This window comes from Caloenas nicobarica, chromosome 3 (assembly GCF_036013445.1).
Source record: "Caloenas nicobarica isolate bCalNic1 chromosome 3, bCalNic1.hap1, whole genome shotgun sequence".
Taxonomy (NCBI): Eukaryota; Metazoa; Chordata; class Aves; order Columbiformes; family Columbidae; genus Caloenas; species Caloenas nicobarica.
In genome coordinates, this window is record NC_088247.1 from 11190363 (window position 1) to 11207514 (window position 17152).

General features: G+C 38.2%; 1 protein-coding gene across 1 annotated transcript in view; it reads left to right on the top strand.

The window, feature by feature from the left end:
- Positions 1-17152, top strand: part of WDR35 (WD repeat domain 35) — a 43719-nt gene that overhangs the window by 22201 nt on the left and 4366 nt on the right. Inside the window, exons 13-23 of the mRNA XM_065630859.1 lie at positions 1081-1150; positions 1953-2006; positions 3843-3952; positions 5537-5747; positions 6334-6414; positions 6538-6674; positions 10397-10600; positions 12469-12615; positions 13814-13946; positions 14908-15018; positions 16579-16743. Of these exons, the coding sequence (XP_065486931.1) occupies positions 1081-1150; positions 1953-2006; positions 3843-3952; positions 5537-5747; positions 6334-6414; positions 6538-6674; positions 10397-10600; positions 12469-12615; positions 13814-13946; positions 14908-15018; positions 16579-16743 (1423 nt within the window). The remainder of the gene's footprint in view (positions 1-1080; positions 1151-1952; positions 2007-3842; positions 3953-5536; positions 5748-6333; positions 6415-6537; positions 6675-10396; positions 10601-12468; positions 12616-13813; positions 13947-14907; positions 15019-16578; positions 16744-17152) is intronic.

A 17152-nucleotide genomic window follows, 5' to 3' on the forward strand; every position in this document is an offset into this window, starting at 1 on the left:
TAGACTTTTTGGATTAGTTCCTGTTCAGTGTCTCCATTTGCTCTCTGCATCCTTCCCGTACAGAGCTCTGTGTCTTGATGCTTTTATTCCTCCTCCCCTTTTTCTCCTCCATGCTCTCAGTTTCTAGGCAGGTATATTCCCTCGGATAACTTCAACTGCTTCTTGTGTGTCAGTGGCTGTAAGGACATAGTTGTCCATCCAGCTGGGTCTTCTCTAAATACACTTGTGTCTGATTGTATTTTTAACGTCGAATCCTGTATGCACTTCTATCTTCTAAAACTAAATAAGCCAAAGTCAACATCATCTTGCCTCCAAAATATTTCCTTCCCAAGTGGTAATTAGTGGCATTAATTTTTCTGTCACCTCCATAAGCTCACAACTTTATTATGATTTTCTTTTGTGTTCTTTTGTGTTTTCTTCCATAGAGACGCTATGGCATTTTTCTATAAATCTACCATCTCTTGTAACTATATATCCATAAGAATGAGTAATTATTTGTACACAGTAGAAATAACTTACATTGTTCTAGTACCTGAATGTCCTAGCCTTGGACAAGATTGTAAATTTGACAGAAATACTGAAAAAGTAAATAGTTGTAATTCAGCATAAGCCATTATTTTTAGCCTTCTAAAATCTTTCCTAATGCTACTTTTTAAGGCAAAAGAGAAGTTATGATGAAGCATTGAATCCAGTAATACATAAGTTTTGTGGATGAGAAGGTGAAGCTCTTCACAAGTTTGGAGAAGAGCCTGAGGAAATATGGAAGTGCATGTTTGAAAAGAGACAATTGGGGTGGTTGATGGTTTGCAGGAACTTCTTGTTGCAGAATGAAAGTTTATAGATTATATGGGAATAGACCGTCAGGGGCTGTGAAAGTGAAAGCAGGTACCATATTTTTATATGAATACAATGCAGGGTTATCAAAGTGGCTACTACTGGAACCTAAGAACAGGCATGGCTTTTATTATCTTTTATTCTCTTTACCAATTGCTATGGTTTCTTCTCCAAGGACTATGATATGCTATCAAAAATGATCCTATCTTTGGACTCACTTTATCTTCTAACTTTCCTTTTCTACAGGATTTATCATATTGATGACAACCCTTCAGGGTCTACAGATGGACACCTTGATTACAGCAGAGCTATTGTAGTGAGTGATGTTTTTAACTAGTTTATTGTGGTGTCCATGGCAGCTTGAAAGAGAAATAGTTAGCACGGCTTTATTTCTTTTCATAGATTTTCATTCATAGAAGTGGTCATACTTAAATAACACTTATGTACAAAAGTTAGAAGTAAAAGAAAGTTTTTCTTCTCTCTGGTTAGTGCGTTGTTGCTGTGTCATTATGTATTACTGGAAATATACACCAAACTGTAGGGAGCACAGAAAACCTGTACTCTAGGGTCCAATATGTAGACACCTGCTGTCCTCTTGGTGAAAAGCGGTGCCCCTTACTTCAACAAAGTGTAAGCTTGTTGAAACTAAGCAACCCTTGTAATCTTTTCTAGTATTTCCAGTCTTTTTTCACTTCATGTGTGTGTGCACGCCCATCCATGCTTGGTTTTGTACTCACCAATATACCTGAAATTAATTACAGTCCTCACAAGTCAGGGGTAGCTGCCACCTTGTGTTTTCTGTTAAACACCTGTTACATTTTGGGTTTCTTATTTTTCTGGAGGAGGGGCAGGAGAAGAAAGGAAACTGTTAATGTTATTATTGTCATGATTGCCATAACAAGGGCTACCAGTGAACTGTTTTTATTTTCATGATTGCAAAAACAAAGGCCACTAATATCATAAACCATCCATTTACTGTATGCTGACAAGGTTTGATAGCCCCTTTTCATATGGATACTTAGCAACATTCTTGTATATTTAAATAAAATTTATTTCTTTAGGAGTACATTCTTTCTGTGGCATTAAAACTGATATTGATATTGCTTGTATACTTTCAGGTAACAAGAGATCCAATTTGTGCAATAACAGCATCTGATAAGATACTACTTGTGGTAAGTTACATGATTAATGTAACTCCTGATTGCCTCTTGTGCTTGTAGGCAGGAGATTCTTCTGCAATGTATTCATAAGCAGTCTTAATTTCAAAATATTTCTGAATTTAGGACTTATACAGATGAAATCTCTTTCTAGATGTTTTCAAAGATAACTTTAACAGGTTCTTCCATTAACCTGGACTCTTACTTTAGGAGGGCTAATTCACTAAGAGCTTACAGTTTAAGTACAGACTGGTTGCCTGAGTTAGTTCTTTTACATAGGGTTTGATAAAGTCCAGGTCAGGACTTAATTCTGTAATCTGAGTTCTGGGAAGTCTCTTCTAGGCTCTATTTAAATGCACAAAGATTTACAAAGTTTGCCTCGTTACATATAAATGGTATAACGTATGAAGACAGACAATATCGCATGTATGCAGTATGCTATATACATAATAAAACATTTATGGATTTTGCATATGTATTATGCATGAGGTATTGTATCATGCCAAACAGCTCGTGCTTTTTTTTTCTGATCTGAAAAGAGTGATCTCATTAGATGAACAGACATACAGGTGGGCTTTAAAACAAACTAACTGAGCAGAACAAAGATAGAAGAACACTGTTTCTTCATTTTATCCACCTTCCCAAGAAAGATCTTGATGTTTTCCCGTTTTCCTACTGCAGTGACTTTTTTTTTTTGGTTGGTTATATCCTTTGACTGGATTTTACAAAATCAGTGGGTCACAGAAAAAAAAAAAAGAAAAAAAAAAAAAAGAAAAAAGTGTGATGGTTAGTAGGTGACTATGGAATTCTGTTTGTGCTTGAAGAATAAGAGTGAGAAAATGAAATTAAGAGGGTAATTAATCAGCGACTTTCGTTAAAAGGAAGGGAGGGAGAGTAAATACCTTTGAGACTAGATCTGGATAAATGTGCTGAAGCCGAATGCATAGTACAGTGGTGAGGTTTTCTAACTTCTGACCAAATCTGCTTTTCAGTTTCTAGAGTATACAGATGTGAAAATGTCAAAGATGAAAGGGGATTTATGCTGAGGATCCCAGGGGTGGCTTTGGAGGGAAAAAAAAAGAAAAAAAAAGAAGAAAGTTTGGACTACCTTAAAGTTCAATATGGACTCATTTCCAGCATAAGGGTTAAACAGTAGGTAAAATAAGCTGGGTTTGTTGTTCAGGCTACAGAAACACCATGAGAACATAGTGGCAGTGATAATTTTGATCTGGGATGTCGAACTCATTTTAGACTGTTGGCCTGGTAGTGTCTTGAAAGGGGGGCATGGGTGTGTCATTTGGCAAAATAAAGATAAACCACATTGCTACTTATATTTATTTACTGTTACTCAATAATTTGAATAACGAGGGTATTTTACATCATTTACTTTTGAAGCTAGGTCAGGACTTGAAGTAATTGGTGAGCATGCAGGCAGCACCACATGAACGCAGCTGTACTGCTTTCAGACCCGAGCTGATACTGTCATTTGGCACTGTTTGAGTGGATTTACCGGTGTGGGACACTGTTCTTTTTCTCTGTAATGCAGACCATGCCTGAGGGCTCAGGGGGAATTGTCAGGCTCCTGAAACTGTTCTGTGGGCTGTATGTGGACTATAGCTTTTCATTTTAACATCCCTGATCTAAGCAGATCTGTAAATTGTAGCATCCTAAGAAAGCATCTTGTTTAAATCGCAGAATTTGGAACTTTTAGGGTGATGACGTTCCCTCTCTCCACTTCTGCTGTAATTTATCCAAAAACTCTTTTGTCTAGGACAGTCTATAAATAAAGCCTTTTTAAAGAGTTTATTGATGGAAAGATTCTGTCAATAAGGACACATTGCTTTTCTCTAGGGAAGAGAATCTGGCACAATTCAGAGATACAGTCTTCCTTGCGTTGGTATCGTACAGAAGTACACCCTGAACTGTCGTGCATATCAGCTGTCTTTGAATTGCAACTCCAGGTAAGTTACAGATCTTATAATGGAGGTATCTGCTTTCAAAATAAACCACTACACTTTGTGAAAATACTAATTCTATGAATTCTATGATTCTATAATAAGTATGTACTAATTTTACTTTAATATTAAATATTTATTAATTGTTGCTGTTATTAATGGTTGCTTAACGATTTATTTATTACTAATTAATTACATCAGGCCAGTCACCAAATTGCTCTGAGACTATGTTAGTAAAGCTGTCTTATGTTTTAAACTCTTTAGGGTCTGTGTGAGAAGTTTAAGGAAACATATGCATGAAAATATCTTTGATTTGTTAGATGAACCAAACATAAGCTTCCTGTGATCATGACATGAATTGACAAAATTACGTCATAACCTGGAATTTTACATCTCTAAGGCTTCCTTATCTTTCTATGTCCTTCTAATGCCTGGAAACTTTGTTCATCCCATGTTAATTTTTCATCATTACAAGCTGCAGCTGCTGGCAATGTTTCTCGCAAGACTGTTTTTCCTAAGCTTCAGCTGTGCCAACGCTGAAGTTGCTTTCTACTTAACAGCTATTTTTTTGCAAGAGAGAGCACAAGAGTCTTGGCAGAAAAGGCAAAAATATACTGACTAAAGAGTACTCATAAGACAATTTTAATCACTTCAAAATAACTTTATAATTTCAAATGAAATTCATAATGTGTGTGTAGATTGCTCACCTTTTTAGGTATAGACCAAAAGTAGATTGCTTCACTTAAAAGGCAATGTGATCTAGTCAGAGCCTTGTTCGTTTTGTTTCGAACCCAAGCTGTTTCCTTCCTAAATGACTTTGTGCTAGTGAAAAAGGCTCAAATCCCTAAGTGTTCTGAAGTTAATTTTCTAAATTGCTTTTAAAATTTTAATGGAGATTAAGGGTGTCTAAATGCCTTTCAATATTTAGAATTGCTTTTAAAATGGCATTGTAGTAAATACAGGCAACTATGAATCACTTGAAGACCTGTGTAACTGGAAATTTCCAAATGTAAACCTTTAGAAATGGTATTTTTTCCCATATTGTAAATGACTTCAAAGATTAATTGGATTATACTTCATGTTGTCTGGGAAAAAAAACCTAAACAATACCCTTTGTAGAAATATAAGAAATCCCATTTTAGAGATTAACATCACCACACTGTCTTTTTAATTTAAGAATCTGCTTCATTACCTCCTAGTAAATAATGAAAAACAATTCTATTCGGTTATTAATTTTAGGCTCTGTCAAGAAAAGTTTGGTGAAGGGCAGAACCTGCAATTACTTCAAATCGATACCCAAATACTAAGTATCTTCAAAATGCTGGATGAAAAATGGGCTTATTTCAGAACTTTGCAGGGCCAGATCCTGTATGAGCAGATGAAAAACTTCTTTCTGTGTCTGTGGTCTCTCTGTGCTGTGCAGATCCATGAAAATCACATGCATCTCACTGAATCTATGGAATTATACTGGTATTGGATTAAAGGGGAAAGTTGGCCTGAATGTGCCAGTTCAGGGAAAGTATTTCAGATTTACAACCTTGAATGGTGTTATTCAGCTGTCTTATTTTTTCTTCCTCTGTTTTTCTATAGTCGTGTTGCTATCATAGACCTTTCAGGTGTTTTGACCTTCTTTGACTTGGACACACGGGTGGTGGACAGTACAGGACAGCAAGTGGTAGGCGAGCAGCTGAAACTGGAACGCAAAGATGTCTGGGATATGAAATGGGCCAAAGATAACCCAGATTTGTTTGCAGTGATGGAGAAAACAAGAATGTATGTTTTCAGAAACTTGGATCCGGAGGTAAACATTAACATACCAAAATTACTCATTTTACAAATTTGCTTGTAAGTTAATGGCTCTATGTTGAATAGTGTTAATCTTGTGCTTTCCATTCAATTAGGCAAGTGTTTATATAAATAAGCTTGCTTCTGGAAATTTCAAAATGTTTGTGGGTGTGTTGTTCAGGAACAAATAAGTAAAATGAACGATCAGTCCTGGAAAGATAGAAATGCTGTCGTATTTTTCTTAAATGTGTGAGAAATTTTCCAGAGCATATTGTTTTGTATGCTTTGGAAAATATAAACACAATTTTAGTAAATATATTTGTAAAACACAGCTCAGTTGAATCTAAATATTGGCAGGTGTTCCTTTTTTTTTTTTTTTTTTTGCATAATTTAGTTATAGAAAACATGGGGATTTTTAATTATGTCTGTATATGGAGTTGTCAATAATGTTAATGATTTTAGTATATGTTTCCTGTTGGAAATGCAATTAAATCCTAGTTCAGAGAAGAAGGAAGTCTCTTTATGGATACCTAATAGATTTGTTTAGGATTTAATCAGAAAGAAATACAAGTTAATTCCTTTATAACTTATTTAACTTTAAGGAACCTATACAAACTTCTGGATATATTTGCAACTTTGAAGATTTAGAAATCAAATCTGTTCTTCTGGATGAAATATTAAAGGTAAGTTTAATTAATTCTATTATGTAAGAAAAGTTGGTGTCTGTCTTAGTGATTTGTACAGTAGATGTGAAAATAAACGTGACACGGAATAAAATTATGTTTCTCTGTGCTTCATTATGTTAGAATCCCGAACATCCTAACAAAGATTACATCATCAATTTTGAGATCCGGTCATTACGAGACAGTCGAGCATTGATTGAAAAAGTTGGCATCGCGGAATCTTCCCAATTCATAGAAGATAATCCACATCCCAGACTTTGGTAAAATCTCTTTATAAGCCAACTTTGTTTAAACTTGTATTCTTTTGTATACTTTTCGTGTTCAGACAGATACAGTATTAAAGTACAAAACCTCAACTCAGCTCCATCATCTTTGCCAAGTCTTGGGAAATGGGAGAGGTGCCTGAGGACTGGAGGAAAGCAAATGTCACTCCGGTCTTCAAAAAGGGCAAGAAGGAGGACCCGGGCAACTATAGACCGGTCAGCCTCACCTCCATCCCTGGGAAAGTGATGGAACACCTTATCCTTGGTGCCATCTTAAGACATATCAAGGATAAGAGGGTCATCAGGGGCAGTCAACATGGCTTCACCAAGGGGAAGTCGTGTTTGACCAACCTCATAGCCTTTTATGAAGACGTAACAAGGTGGATTGACGATGGCAGGGCAGTGGATGTGGTCTACCTTGACTTCAGCAAAGCATTTGACACCGTCTCCCACAGCATCCTCACGGAGGAAGTGTGGACTGGATGATCGGGTAGTGAGGTGGACCGCAAACTGGCTGAAGGAGAGAAGCCAGAGAGTCGTGATCAATGGGGCAGAGTCTGGTTGGAGGCCTGTATCTAGTGGAGTGCCTCAAGGGTCAGTTCTGGGACCAATACTGTTCAATATATTCATCAATGACTTGGATGAGGGAATTGAGTGTACTATCAGCAAGTTTGCTGATGACACCAAGCTGGGAGGAGTGGCTGACACGCCAGAGGGCTGTGCTGCCATCCTGCGAGATCTGGACAGGCTAGAGAGTTGGGCGGGGAAAAATTTAATGAAATATAACAAGGGAAAATGTAGAGTCTTGCATCTGGGCAGGAACAACCCCAGGTTCCAGTACAGGTTGGGGAATGACCTATTAGAGGGCAGTGTAGGGGAAAGGGACCTGGGGGTCCTGGTGGACAGCAGGATGACCATGAGCCAGCACTGTGCCCTTGTGGCCAAGAAGGCCAATGGCATCCTGGGGTGTATTAGAAGGGGGGTGGTTAGTAGGTCGAGAGAGGTTCTCCTTCCCCTCTACTCTGCCCTGGTGAGACCTCATCTGGAATATTGTGTTCAGTTCTGGGCCCCTCAGTTCCAGAAGGACAGGGAACTGCTGGAGAGAGTCCAGCGCAGGGCCACAAAGATGATTAAGGGAGTGGAGCATCTGCCTTATGAGGAAAGGCTGAGGGAGCTGGGTCTCTTTAGCTTGGAGAAGAGGAGACTGAGGGGTGACCTCATCAATGTTTATAAATATATAAATGGTGGGTGTCACGAGGATGGAGCCAGGCTCTTCTCGGTGACAACCAGCAGTAAGACAAGGGGTAATGGGTTCAAGCTGGAACACAAGAGGTTCCACTTAAATTTGAGAAGAAACTTCTTCTCAGTGAGGGTGACGGAACACTGGAACAGGCTGCCCAGGGAGGTTGTGGATTCTCCTTCTCTGGAGACATTCAAAACCCGCCTGGACGCCTTCCTGTGTAACCTCATCTGGGTGTTCCTGCTCTGGCAGGGGGATTGGACTAGATGATCTTTCGAGGTCCCTTCCAATCCCTAACATTCTGTGATTCTGTGATTCTGTGTGCTGTGTGTGTCACGGTAGTGCGTATGGGGTACAGGCTCATGACACTTTTTTGCTCTGTGCTATATGAGCCCAAAACCCACAGCGCTCCCTGCTTTTAGGGACAAATAAATCTAAAGGAAATGAAAAAGCTGGCAGAAAGCTAACTCTAAGTTGGTTAAATTAAAATTCAAATTCATTGTAAGTTGAGAGAGTATTTATTTATTTACATATTTTATATGGAACTTTGATGACAAAGAGCTTAAAACCCAGTAAAGGGAACACATGAGAATGGTAATAAGATGAGAGCAGTTGACTGACCTCGTAGCATTTTGGACTGGCCAAAAAGGACAGAAATGAGAAGGGCTGGGTGTGTTAATCATGTTATAAAGCAGCCTCTCAGCAGTAATCCGAGAAAAGGAGATGTTGGCATGTTTAAACTAAACATGGACTCAGCTATTAAACTAAACTTGAAAAGCCGGCACAGCACACATGTAAGGGTAAACTCATGAAAACAGCAGTTCTGAAAATCTATTTAATACCCTGTATCATAAGGGCTGGAAGAGTAAATGCCTCAGTAGATAATTTAATGAAAAGTCAGTAGCAGAAACTAAAACTTCACTGACAAGTTACTTGTTGAATGATGCCAGTTCTCTTTAACTTTCTGGAGGCTATTTCTCAATCTGGCTATGTTTTGAAGCTGATTTCTTGCAGTATTGGATATCTGGCTTGCATCAAGGTGGGTTCAGAGCTCTCTGTTAATTCTCACAATTCTGAGGGGAATTTAGAGTTGCCGAAAGGCTGGCCAAAACAACTTGCCTTCAAAGTTTGTCCCAAAAAGCGTTTCTTCCTATTCAGTCATGCTTTCATCTGTAGAATGTACATTCTGAAAAACAAGTTTTAGTAGCCACATGTTGAAAGTTTCTCTTATAGTACTGTAATTTTACTCGTTTGAGTTTGAAGGGTAAAAGTTAGTTTTGTCAGTCTTCATTTTTACTAATGTCTTGAACTAGCTGAAGATATTTGGAGTTTTGAAATCATTCATGCTTTTCGCTAGTACCATCTATTTATTGAATATAAAATGACTATTGGTTTTGAAAGTCTGTGTCTCAGTAAATGTTTTATGTCATAAAATCACAAAATGTATGTCAAATGCTGTTCACCTTGCTCCGAAATTGCCATGAACTTAATTTTCATTAAGCAAGGAAACATATGATATGTCACATGTTTATAGAGAAGAGATGAATTAGAAGCACTGGATATAAAGCAAATATATTCTAGATCAGAACGGGACAGTGCCCTTAATGCTAGAACGCAACAAACAGGATGATGTGTGTTGCAGATCGATTAAATTTGCCATACTGGTTTTCTCCTGGTTTCGCTGGTGTCGATATTGAGCACTTGAGTTGAAGTGATGCTAACCTTCTCAAACTGATTCAAAAATACTGAGTTGATACTGCCAAAGCATGGCTTAGGTCACTGAATACAGCAATAATATTATTGGTTTTGTCAGCGCCCAACTGGACTGACTTTGTTTCACAACATCAATCAGCCAGTCTAAATTTACCTAGCCTTAGTTTTGCAGAAAATTCTAGAGCTCATTCAAGCACCTGATGGACGTAGATTGGCCTGAAGGTAGAAATTCGCTATTTGCAGAACTAACAGATGAGGCAGTACCAGTACAAGGTTTCTCAAACTGGCCTGCTCTCCCAGGCCACTGTCCTAACTAGACAAGGAACATCCAGATGGATTAGAAGGACAACTTATTCTTCATGGCCAGTTTAGTTGAGACCTTCAGACTGAGGCTGCCATCAAGGCTTAAAGTTACGATATACGCATAGATAGAAATATCTAAATGGAAGTGCATTGAGATCAGCAACACGTTTCACATAGGACAACTGTGATACTCAAACCCTACCCATTCCTCCCAAGCCAGTGTCCATTTGAACAGCTGAACAAAAGAATATTAGCAATTATTTGAACATCTTTCCCTGAGCAAGTACTGGATAGATCACAAAATGTACTGGGGACAAACATACAACTGCATTATGATTAGTTAGTAAGCAACACAACTGAAGTAACTTGAATGTCTCCTTCAAATAATGACTAGTTAAATGGATCCTCATTTAATTTACTTTATAAGCTGCTTTTCCATCTGCCATGTTTGTTTTGCACACAGGCGTCTCCTGGCTGAAGCTGCTCTTCAGAAGCTGGATCTACAGACTGCTGATCAAGCTTTTGTACGTTGCAAAGATTATCAAGGTATTAAATTTGTGAAGCGTCTGGGCAACCTGCAGAGTGAGTCAATGAAGCAAGCAGAAGTGGCAGCCTATTTTAGCAGATTTGAAGAAGCTGAAAGAATGTATCTGGATATGGACAGAAGGTAATTGCAAGTAGTCAGCAGCAAATTTTAAAAAAAAGTTGGAAAAAAAAATGCTTGCCTTAATAAGGAATGGCTGTTTTAGCACTGAAGACTCTTTACCAGATTCTGGAAAGACAGAAAAGGATCAGATGGAGAGAATTTTGTGGTATCCATAGATAACCAATTCTGTATGTAAATCAGTGCATTCCAAACTGTTTGCAGAACCTCAGCTGCTCGAGGTAGTTCTGTATTTCATAGATGTTTTCGCAAGTATTTTGCCAGTATTTCAACTGGGATGCCAAAAATACAAACAGACAATCTTAACTAATGCTTAATTTATGTACTGTTGCTCTTAGCTAGTAGCCAAGTACACATTCTTTCCAATTACATACACAAACAACAGAGTTCTTAATGAACTGTAGTCTCTGGAGAGATAGAAAGGACTCTGGTTGAAACTGTGGACCAATGAATGCAATTTTTGCTCAGGAATGATAACAAACAAAGCAAAATTACAGTATTACTGGGAAATATAAATTAGAGCTAACTAATTAGCTAGAGTACTGTCTTTACTGAAAAAGGACAATGAGAAATAATAAGCAGCAGTTGTACGAGGTAGCCTGTAGGTGGTGGTCAAACATGGAGAAGCATGAATCACCTATGCACATGTGAAATTTTTAAGCTTTAATTAATAGAGCCATGAAAAAAGTAGGGAATGGTAGAGAAAAAAAAAATATTCTTTCATGCTGTAAGAATGAGAAACCTTCCTATTCCTCAGTAAAGCAGGAGCTGGGGAGAGATGCACCTTAGAGCCTGGTAATAGAAAACCTTCTTGCACATAATTAACTAGCCCATGGCAGCATGCTGGTTTGGAGAGGTTGACTGCACTTGAATCATACTGCAACACCAATTTTTAGATAAGGCATATTCATTTTCGCATGGCTGAAGAGGAATTTGGCCATTATAGGATTGCAGACATCAAAGACTTTTTTTTAAATTTTACTGGCTTCTTCAACAGTCGAGTATCTTATTCTCCAGCTACAAGAATACGGGATTCTGTATTGACCTTATGTGTTTCCTCACAACTAGCAAAAACATGATAAGAACCTACTATTAATCAGGCTGAAATAAACCTATTTTTCAAATATTTTTTAGATAGATGCTCTTATTTAGCTGATTGCACTGACTTGCTATGGCCTTCCTTAACTCACTTGTAAGTTTAGGGCATTTTTAAAAGAAGTGTACATATCTCTCCCATTTATTTTCTATGCACCTGCATAACTATTTCTGTATGAAGTAATACAGAATTATTCTATATGGTGGAAAAAACATGCCAGACACACACACAGTGGGTCATATGCATGCATGAATAATAAAAAAGAGAGACTACTTCTGAGTTTTTTCTCCTTCATCCCAAGTCATCTTGAATCTGAAAGAGAAGTCTCTGAAATCCATTTTATTACATCTCAGCTTTAGGCTCCATTATTCATACTCCTGCTCCCTGGCCTTTCCTCTCATCCTCCTTCTGCTTGTAGCCTTTTGCAGCTGCTGCCATCTATTGTAGCAGTCAGCAGTGAAAGATATGGAATGGTGTACAGAATAAGAGGAAACCTGAAGTAGCATCAGCCCAACAGTCTCGCCAGCTGTTCCTTTAACTCCTCACACAGGAGTGTGGCTACTAGGGAAGTGTACATGTGTGACATTACCTGTGAGCTTTCTGAGCATTAGCTTTTGTGGAATACTGTTTCAATTGTAAACAAGCTATCTGGGATTATTGTGATACCTGAGATGTAGATTATGAACATGAAAATACTTTCAGGTGCTTTTTGCAAGACTCTTGTAAGCTATTTTATTGTCTTTAACTTTTTCCTGCTATTTTCTGTTTATATTAGAGATCTTGCCATTGGATTACGGATAAAACTGGGAGATTGGTTTCGAGTGTTGCAGCTATTGAAAACTGGCTCAGGTGATTCAGACGATGCCCTTCTTGCACAAGCACACAATGCTATTGGAGATTATTTTGCAGACCGTCAGAAATGGTATGTTCTATAGAAGAAATTACAAAGGAAATTATAAAACTGATGAAAAGACTTAGGAGAAGGGACAGATGTCAAGAAAATGTCAGGATGGGATAATTTTGGAATGATGAGATTTAGCTCAGACCTTTATGGTTCTATCACTGCATGTACCTTTAAACAGCGAGCTGTTGATAAACTGTCTAAAGAATGAAGGTGATAAAAATCTCAGTTTTGCCAGAAGTCTGTTTGCTTCAAAGGAGGGGGCAGAAAGAAAAATATCTATGCACTTGTATTAGTCTGGGTATAGAAAGTATTCAAGATAGAAAAACAACCAACCAAACAAAACAGTTAAAAAAAAAGTAGGAGAGAATTATTAAACATCAGTGAATTTCAAAACTAACCACAAACTTTCTAGAATGCTTAAACCCACAAATATTTGAAAAGGTCCAGAGGTCATTCTGACCTGGATTTGCCTCCAGCTATTGCCCAAACTGGGCAACCAAAGATGATTTTAGGAACAGTGAACGCATGTAATGGTATTTCTCCAGAACACATTTTGCAGTCAGGTACTTACTGAGCCAGAAGTGATGTCTTTGTAGTTAACAACTTGAAGAGAAATTTTCTTTCATGAACTTTTCTTGTACTCTTCTAAGCGCACGTAAACTTTTTAGCATCCAGAACGCTCTGTCTCACAGAGTTCCACAGCTCCACTATGTAATGCAATTACCCAAACTGTATTATCACAAAGAACCTGGGGCCCTAAGCAGTTAAGAACTTGTGATTAGATTTTTGCAAGTTGATTTTTAGATGCTTTAGGTAACTTTGGAGAATGGTCTTGGAGATCTTAGTGCTTGTGTTTTAAAATACGGACGCACAACACTAAGGCCTTTTTCTAAAAGTTTAGTTAGTTGTAAGTTCCTGTCCATTCTCAGCCATGATCTGTGCAGATGTGGGCACACAGTTCTAAGATTCCTTGACTTCCCAACCTTATGCTAGTCAAAAAATCAATCTTGCTACTACTTCAGTGTAATGATCTCTGAAAATTAAAACTTCTAGTGCATTTTAGAAAAACAGTGAAATTCTGGCTACAAAAGCTCTCTCAAGCAAAGTTACCTGTTTAAAATAATATTTTAAATTTACAAATGCAAAATGCTTATAGAATGAGAAGCTTCACATGCGTTTATATATCAGAAGCCACCACTTTTTTTTTTCTTATTAGGTTAAATGCGGTACAGTATTATGTACAAGGACGAAACCAGGAACGTTTAGCTGAATGTTACTACATGCTAGAGGACTACCAAGGACTGGAGAATCTAGCTAACTCGCTTCCAGAGAATAATAAATTGCTTCCTGTAAGCAAAAAGCACCTTTGTATTTCATTGTCTTATGCTCAACTATATATTTAAAATTTCCCATATTGGGAGGTTTAAGAAAGAAAGAGAGAAAGAATGCAGCATATGACCTACTCAAGCATAATGGTGTTAATTTGGCATTGATCTGTAGTATTACTGTTGTTTGCATACTCCATCATTCTTCCTTTCCTGTATTGTCCAGGTTCCCCAGAAAAACCTGATTATTCATCATGCTTTATGGCCACATGGCTAAGTCATAATTCACTGCTTCCTTCCCCAAATGGTGGCATTTCTCTCTATAAAACAGCTATGCTTTATTGAGAAGTCATGGCTGGAAACTTACTTTAGCTTTCATTTTGTTGTCTAGTCTACAGTGGGGGTTTTTTGCCCCATATTCTTCCTGGTTGCTATGCCTGGTTTAACTTCTTACCTGGATGGTGGGAATGCAAATGTACAAGGAAAATTGAAGCTGCTCTGCTGAAAGGAGGGAAAGTAGGTGGTATGGCCTGAAATGACCTACTGAGTAATAGCGAATTTAAAACTATGATGTGGTTGATTAATGCAAAATGCTTGAAAATGCAAAACAACCTCATTTAATGCTATTTTCAGTTGTTTGAATGAAATAAGACATAGCACTTTTTTTTAACATCTTCCTAATAGTGAAGTTGCATGAAATACTCTAAATAGTAAGAACACAGTCTTTCTGGTATGATCTGATTTGAAAGAAAAATTTTTAAATAGCTTTTTTTTTTTTAAATTTAGAAGCAGCGTGTGAAAGGAGGACACTGTTCTAAAGATTTGCAACAGTGTGCGTTGTCTTCACAGAATCCATGAAGAAAACAACTCCTTTCCCCCAAGTTATTTGAATTAAATTAAACAAGAATATAATAGTATTGCAGTTGTTACACAACGTACTAAAAATCTGCAAGTGAATTTAACATGATGCTGTTGCTTTTTGCAGGATATAGCTTATATGTTTGTAAGAGTGGGGATGTGTGAACAAGCTGTGTCAGCCTTTCTGAAATGTAATCGACCAAAGGATGCGGTAGATACCTGTGTGCATCTCAACCAGGTAAAACAGCAGCAGATAATCTGCTTGACTGATACCAATTTAACAGTGAGATTTCTACCCTAATGCCCAGATAAATACAATACCTTGTTAAGTGTGTGATGATTCGTCATGATTTCTGTAAAATTCATCCTTCAGTGCTTAAGGCAATTATCTGGTTAGATATCTGGGATTAGACTACTGGAGGGACAAACCTATAAATATATGGAGGGAGTCCAGCGGTGGGTTACGAAGATGATGAGGGGTCTGGAGCATCTTTCTTATGAGAGATAGAGAGAGCTGGGTCTGCTCAGCCTGGAAAAGAGAAGCTGAGAGGGGATCTCATCAATGTTTATAAACATCTCAAGGGTGTGTGTCAAGAGGATGGACCAGACTCCTTTCAGTGGTGCCCAATGACAGGATGAGGGGCAACGGGCACAGACTGAAGCACAGGAGGTTCCATCTGAATATGAGGAGAAACTTCTTTGCTTTGAGGGTGTCAGAGCCCTGGAACAGGCTGCCCAGAGAGGCTGTGGAGTCTCCTTCTCTGGAGACATTCAAACCCGCCTGGACGCATTCCTGTATGATCTGCTCTGGTGAACCTGCTTTAGCAGGTGGATTGGACTGGATGATCTCTAGAGGTCCCTTCCAATGCCAGCCATTCTGTGAATCTGCGATATGCAGCAGTGCTACTGCTGTGTGTGTGTGTGGTAAATGTGCTCAGCCTACAGAGGCTGTGCTGTCTCCTGATGAAAGGGCAAGAAGGCTGAAGAGTTTCTGGCTGCTCATTTTCCACATCCCTCTCCTTCCTTGTACAGATGCAAATGTATTTGTCATTACATTAGGGTGTAGCTGGAAAAGAACTGATCTGAAAAATGATCTCTATGTTTATAGCTAGGGCTGTTCCCCACTATGACTTACCTGTGCAAACGTTTGTGTCAACACAAGTAAGAGAGACACTGAAGGTGGCTATGAGGAACATATGGGAATGGCAGGCCTGGCCAGTGCTGTCTTTATGTGAACAATTTCCTAGCTTCTGGATCTGAAGGGCTATTAGGTATGAGATTCAGCTGAGTTTCTCAGTCCTGCCAAAGTTTTGATCTGGGGCAAAAACAAGAGCCAAACTGATGAAGATCAGGAAAATTCACAGACAAAATGAGGTGTACAGGACAAAGCATAGTGTTATTGTTTGTGCCCTAAGCTTATGGGCTGAAGTCCTCTTTTAGACATGCTTTTGAGAGTCTGGGTTTTAGTAATGTCAGAAGTGTTGAAATCCACGTGTCCAGCTATGAACAGCAATGAAGTGATTTTGTGAAGCTTTTACCAAAGCAGAAGCAAGTGCTTTGTATGTGGTTTTGGACAGAGGTCCAGCATTTGTTTCACAGGCCTGCTGTATCACACGATTGGCAATGCTGTTAGCATTTGTATTCTCTTGATTTTTACTTTAAATTTATAGTAGCGTGGTTCTAAATGGTTATGAAGTACTGCACACAAGTGTTGCAGACTATTCATGGATAACCAGCTTGTTCTGAGAATGTATTTGAAAAAAAAATGAGGTTGATAATCGTCTGCTTTCATTTCTAGTGGAATAAAGCTGTGGAGCTGGCTAAAAATCACAATATGAAAGAGATTGGATCCTTGTTAGCCAGATATGCAAGTCATTTACTGGAAAAGAATAAAATCCTTGACGCTATAGAACTCTATCGTAAAGCAAATTATTTCTTTGAAGCTGCAAAGCTCATGTTCAAGGTATCGCAGGTTTTATTTTTATGTAAAATAACTGGGGTTTTGGACTATCTCATTATTTCCATACTATTTTTATTTTCTTGGGGTTATTTAAGTGTTAACAATGTCCAGGCAATAAGCAGATGTCACTGTACAGAACACTGCAAAGATGAATCCAACTCCTAAGTTGAAGTATCTCCATCTGAAATAGTTACCCTGGATGTCCCTTGAAGCCAGAGAAGACTCTTGGGACACAACCCATCAGATTTCTATTGAGACTCACTTCAGAACAAGATGAACTGCACCTCAGAGAAGGTCCTGTTGCCCCACATTGCCAAGTAAAGGCTGACCTGGGTGCAATGCCCACATTATTTTATACATTGTGTGGATTAGTTTTATCTCTTTTAGTTTTAAAAATAGCAATGTAATTAAC